At 38.3% G+C, this 6,809-nt stretch overlaps 1 protein-coding gene across 3 annotated transcripts in view; it reads right to left on the reverse strand.

Moving 5' to 3' along the window:
- LOC127179958 (cysteine-rich motor neuron 1 protein) overlaps positions 1-6,512 on the reverse strand; it is a 66,296-nt gene extending 59,784 nt beyond the window's left edge. The window contains exon 1 of one of the 3 annotated variants that reach the window (XM_051133807.1): positions 5,944-6,512. In XM_051133807.1, the coding sequence (XP_050989764.1) occupies positions 5,944-6,244 (301 nt within the window). In that variant the 5' untranslated portion in view covers positions 6,245-6,512. The remainder of the gene's footprint in view (positions 1-5,943) is intronic. The other 2 variants (XM_051133805.1, XM_051133806.1) reach the window with 2 other exon arrangements.
- Between the last annotated feature and the right edge of the window lie 297 nt (positions 6,513-6,809).

Genomic DNA, 6,809 nt, shown 5'->3' on the forward strand with positions numbered 1-6,809 from the left:
CCTCATTCTTAGATGTGACTGAGCGCTGAAACCAAAGCAGCCAGATATTGGTGCATTTGGCACAGAAACGTCCCATTTGTGGAAACCCACGTCGTGGTTCTTCTCACGCAGACAGCGCCATCACAAACAGGCTTTTCAAACCAACCATCGGACGCCCTTGCCAAAACCTTCCCTATTATTTCCTGTCACCTCAGTATGATCCGCTCCGCCAACGTCTTTTCCATATGAATACTTCCTGTGAGGATATTTTCATATTTTCACACGACCCCAAACACTGGAGCCCACAAAGCACATCTGTTCACGTCCACCGATCAGAGACCGGTTTGTATTTATCTGCACAGGTTTACCAAACACAGTCTGGATCAAACTAGAAGATCCAGGAGGATGAATAAACACAGGAAACTTGTTCTGCCATCTAAAGTCTCATTTAGAAGCCTAATTTTGGATTATTTGACTATTTGGACGTTTTAAATTTCATAGCAAGAAAATGGTAATCTAAATAATCTAAATAAACATGTCTCAACTAACTAATATTCAATAGTCAAACAGTGGTTTCTAAATATGGTAATACTATAGCATTTTGGACAAGGTACTATGGCATTACCGTGATTTGTGGACAAGTACCATGGTAATATTACTCTGTGGTATTTTGGACAAGTTGCTACAGCAATTCCACGTTTTTCAACATGTACCATGGCAATACTAAAGTATTTATGGGGCTATATCATGTTTTTTGGAGATGTACCAAGATAAAACTACAGTATTTTGAAGGCAAAAACATGTTTATGGACATGTACCATGGTAATACTACAGTATTTTGAGGGCAATTCCATATTTTTTGGACATATACCATCACAATACTATAGTATTTATGGGAGAATACCATGTTATTTTGGACTTATACTATGGCAATACTATAGCATTTTGGGGGCTATTTCATGTTTTTTGGACATGTACCATGACAATACTATAGTATTTACCTGACAATACTGTGTTTTTTGACATGTACCATGGCAATACTATAGTATTTACTAGACAATAAAGTGTTTTTTTTGGACATGTACCATGGCGACACTAGTATTATAAATAGTATTTATTGGACAATACTGTGTTTTTGGACATGTACTACAGTAATACTACAGTATTTTGAGGGCAATTTCTTATTTTTTGGACACGTACGATGGCAATACTATAGTATTTACTAGACAATACTGTGTTTTTGGACATGTACCAAGGTAATACTACAGTATTTTAAGGGCAATATCTTATCTTTTGGACAAGTACCATGGCAATACTATAGTATTTACCGGAAATACTGTGTTTTTTGACATGTACCATAGCAACACTATAGTATTTATTGGACAATACTGTGTTTTTGGACATGTATTACAGTAATACTACAGTATGGACTACTTGCACAACTACTTCCGCGTTCTACTTGTTAGGGCTCGGGAGTTTCCGGTTAGCGTTCAGCGCACCTACATACAGACAGTTTCTCATAAGGACGCAGATTATTACTACATTTTAGGGCTGGCATTTCTTTAAAAAAAACAATTAATCATATTCTCTGCGTTAAAATGAATCATATTCAACCTGCTGAAAGGTTACTATGAATATATTTCCCTTCGGTATGTGCATTCTGAATAATAAATAAATACATTTCCCCACTAATCTGCCGCATTCTCATGGACAGCATTTTTCTTTTACTGATCATAATTCATACCTGATGAATTTGTTGTTATATGGTTTAACTTCAATTGCATTTTTTGCTTTTATTTGTAGTAGAACCATGGCTAATTTGTTTGTTTGCCTTGGCGCTCTTATTCCGAGCCCATACTGCTTATTCCATTGTTTAAAATGGCTGAATGAATGTGCGGTAACTGGCTTATTTAACGATGTTAAACCTTAAAATAATTTTAACAGTAACACGCTGACAGTGCGACGATTGAATACTCATATTTTGGCATTAGTCTACATACAGTGAAATGATGACAGAATATGACACAGAACAGTGACTAACATATTTAATACAGATAAATAAAGGTTCATTATGATCTTATTCATCAGATTTCACAAACTGCAGCGTCGCGATTAGGTCACTATAGAGCACTGACACCCTGTGGTGAACAATCACGTATGATTACCAGTCACTGCTTTCTCAGATCGGTTTATGTTGCATTAAAACTTCACGTTCCATTGAGTTTTGAAAATTCTATACGCAATAATTATCAGAATATGTTTTCTCCCGTCTCCGAAAATTTGCGAATTTGAAATCATCCCGCGAAATCTCATTTTAATAGGCGTTTAAGTCAACTACATGATTACAGCGCATTGAAAATGTACATAACCGGAAATAACTGAGCCCTACGATTTCAAAACGAAAGTACGTCACGAGGCTCAGTGCAAGTAGTCCATTTTCAGGGCAATTTCTTATTGTTTGGACATGTACCGTTGCAATACTATAATATTTACTGGCCAATACTGCGTTTTTGGACATGTACTACAGTAATACTACAGTATTTTGAGGGCAATATCTTATTTTCTGGACATGTACGATTGCAATACTATAATATTTACTGGACAATACTGTGTTTTTGGACATGTACAATGGCAATACTATAGTTTTTACTGGCCAATACTGTGTTTTTAGACATGTACCATGGCAACACTATAGTATTTAGGGCGAATTGCCCTAAAGTGGGACACTGCCTTATGTGGGACACCTGAGGTCTAGTGTTTGTAACTCCCCCATAAATACATGAATGCCAGTGAAACTATGAGGTAACAAAGCTGTGGTGTCATGTGATCAAAATCACATAACCTCTCAAATGTCCAGTTTATATGAGGGTGGAGCAGTCATCAAACAGGAAGCACAGAACACCAAAAAATGTCCCACATTAAGGCAATTCACCCTACTGGACAATACCAATTTTTGCAATACTATAGCATTTTGGGGGCTGTTTTTTTTTTAGACATGTACTATGGCAATACTACGATATTTTGAGAGCAATACCATATTTTTGGACATGTACCATGACAATACTATAGTATTTTCTGGACAGTATCATGTTTTTGGACATGTACCATGGCAATACTATAGTATTTATTGGACAATACAGTGATTTTGGACATGTAGCATTGCAATACTATAGCAATCTGGGGGCAATAACATATTTTTTAGACATGTACCATGGCAATACTATATTGCATTTTGGGGGCTATACCATGTTTTTTGGACATGTACTATGGCAATGCTACAGTATTTTGAGGGCAGTACCATATTTTTGGACATGTACCAAGGCAATACTATAGTATTTTGGAAAAGGTACTATAAAGTTGACTTTGAAATAAAATTCAAATTAAAATATCAAAAGAAGTGTAAAAGTGTTTCCACTTATCAGAGGTCGTCTAGACATGATACCATTGCAATACTATGATTTTCCCCAAGAAACATACTTGTTGAACACAGATTAGTCTATAATAAAAGCAGTCTGGTCTAGTGTTGCTATCTAAAGTCCACAGGATAGCTAGTTTAATCAGTTTCAAGGAGGTTGACTGCAAACATGTTGCGTCGTTCTCACTATTGTTGTTTCTCTTATAATAGTTACAGGTCAAATGTGGGAAGCTGATATTTTATCTGTACAAAAAGGCAAACAGAAGGACAAGACAGTTTTTCTTGGCGACAAGACCGAAAAAGCGAGACAGTTCACATCAAGGACTGACCTTTAGAGGAAGTCTTTGAGACTTCTGATAGTCAAGACTAAACAGGCATTCGGACTGACAGTGATTGAACAGCAAAGATGGGTTCGTACTAGACCAGTGTTTGGGAAACCTGTTTGAAAACAGTCATTATTCTGTTTTAAATATGCAGTACTGATGATGTAGTTAATCAGCATATCTGCATGTTTTGTTTGTAAAACAGAATAAACTGCAGAAAATAAATTGTCATTATTTTTGTCCAACAAATCCATAAATGCAATGTAAATATCCTGATGGTATACAAACAAAATCTACACTCTAAAAAGTAAAGATTGACATATGTGGTTCACTGAAGAACCTTTAACATCCATGGAACCTTTCCATTGAACAAAAGATTTTCCATGAAACCATCAATGACAAGATTATTTTCAAGAACGTATGACAAATGAATGTACCCCAAAAAAGACCAATGTATAATATTAAACAAGCTCTTTTCATTTTCACAGCTTCTGTTCGCCTTCAGCCATATCAGAATATAAATAGCCTCATTAATTTCTTTGCTAATGGGGGGGAAGAAGTAATTAATGATGACAATCATGAATAATGTATTACTATGCTAAAGAGATGCTGGTTAATCAGTGGCTGAAAAATGACAATAATTATTTAACCTCAAATCCATGCCGTGCTCATATTACATCTGCATCTATTTCCCATGAGCATACTCTGAAAACTGACCACACAGAGAATAACTCAACCTGAAAGCACAGGCAGTAAAAAGACTTTTTACTTGAACAGCTCTGGCTCTCAGACGTAACATAGGTGCTGATTTCAGGATCGAGACCCCACAGACAAACTCACTCACAGCATCCATTAAGTCAGAGTCTTTCAAAGCGGATCATTTGTGAAGGAATTAACCTCAACACTGCCCAGTAAATAAAACCCAATCAAGGACGCGATCCCTTGGGATGACCCACAGACCCCACAGGAGGAAGATGAAGACGAGGACTAATTGATCTCCGGAACCTTCCCACAGACCGACTTCTGCTTTCGCTCAGCCGTCCGGAGCAATCCAAGTGTTTAGACCTGGAGAAAGTCCAGCTCCAGCCTGCCATTATAACCTTTCCTGACTAAACTCTTGGACGGGAGCCTAATGTCACATCATGGATCAAATCACAGGACACTGTGGTCGGTCGTGAGCCAAATCATCTCGTGCAGTTAAATCACCGTCATTATTAAATCAGTGAGTTGCAAACTGAATGAAAATTTAGATTGGCACGAGATGCTGAACCTAGATTCACATTAACTGAGAAAATCTTATTAATAACTAGACTATTCTTGACCACCTCATAATCTGGACATTAGAAACCTGATAGTAACAAAGCGTAAATCAAAATAAGTGTAAACTAACTAAAAAGTACCACGGTATTATTAGGCATTATGACAGTACTGTGATTTGTTAGTATTTTAAACTAGTGACTATGGCAATGCCATGTTGTTGGACATGTATAATGGCAATACTATGGTATTCTGGACATGCTATGGCAAATACTATGTTTTTCGGACATGTACCATGGTGACACTATAGCATTCTGGACAAGCAACTATGGCAATACCATGTTTTTGGACATTTAGAATAGCAATACTATAGTATTTTGGACATACTATGGCAAATGCCATGTTCTTGGACATCTACCATGGTGATACTATAGTATTTTGGACAAGTAACTATGGCAATACCCTGTTTTTAGACATGTACCATTGCAATACTGTAGTATTTTGGACATACTATGGCAATACCATGTTTATGGACATGTATAATGGTAATACTATAGTATTTTGGATATACTATGGCAAATGCAATATTTTATGGACATGTACCGTGGTGATACTATAGTATTTTGGACAAGCAACTATTGCAAGACCATGTTTTTGGACATGTACCGTGGTTTTAGCATGTAATTGTTGGAGTCCCATGTGCTATTGTACATATCAATCAAATCATGGTACATATCAAAGTACAATTGTATTACCAACTAATACCATCACTATACCTACCATGGTATTGTCAGAATCAACTGACCATATCAGAATATCAAACAATCAATCATGAGGTGATGCACAAGACAAATTTCTAAACTCAGCCAAAATCCAAAACCATCCTCATCACCGGTGGTCTTATATACTTTAGAAACATGCTTTCCGTGTCATGAACTCAAGTTAAAGCTCACACGCGTCACTACTGACCTCTGCAGGCACCTGTCTCAGGTATGACCGCGGGTCCGGTTCTGTTGAGCGCCGCGCAGGTGAGTCCGTGTCCGCAGTAGCCCAGAGTCCAGTCCGGCCCGCCGCACAATTCGAGCTCCAGCCGGGAGCACTGCTCGCAGCAGCCGCACGGGTCACGGGCCAGAACCCGACCCGAACCGCACCCGAGCGCGCTGACCAGCGGGCACGAACGCAGAGCGCACGGTGCGCACTCATGAGCCCCAATCGTCCGAGCGCAGAAGCCCAACACACTGAAAAGCCACAACAAACTCTGCTGACACATCGTGACGCGCTTTGATGAAGTTCACAGAGTCTCAAACATGAAGGCGCAGACGCGCAAATCCAAACAAATCCAAAATGAGACTCTTGAAATGTAGTGTTCAACAAACTTCCCACACACTTTCAGTTTTACGATCCGAGCTGGGACTGATACAAGTTTCCAGTGAGTGAAACGTGTTCGTAAAGCTGTTACAGTGATTATGATGATGATGATGATGATGATTCTGTCCGTGTCACTGAATCACTGACACTCAAACTGAGTCTCAAACACGCGTTACAGGGAGAGAGATATCAAAGCCACGCCCCCCTCGCGATGATTGACGCGGAGCTCGTCCAATCACAAGCAGCGATCCAATCACAATACAGATGAATGAAGCATCACGTTTATCAGTGGATTATTGCTTTTCATTTTTTCTGTTGCACTGTTTTACTTCTGTCCTGTTTTCTGTATAATTCATTTTGACCATTATTTAATGAACTGAAATGTTAAACTACATCCATCAATTGTCTATGTTTCTCTGCTTTGCCCGTCCTTCTTTCTTTTTCTTTCTTTCTGTTATAATCAAAGT

This window comes from Labeo rohita, chromosome 17 (genome assembly GCF_022985175.1).
Source record: "Labeo rohita strain BAU-BD-2019 chromosome 17, IGBB_LRoh.1.0, whole genome shotgun sequence".
In the NCBI taxonomy this organism is placed as follows: Eukaryota; Metazoa; Chordata; class Actinopteri; order Cypriniformes; family Cyprinidae; genus Labeo; species Labeo rohita.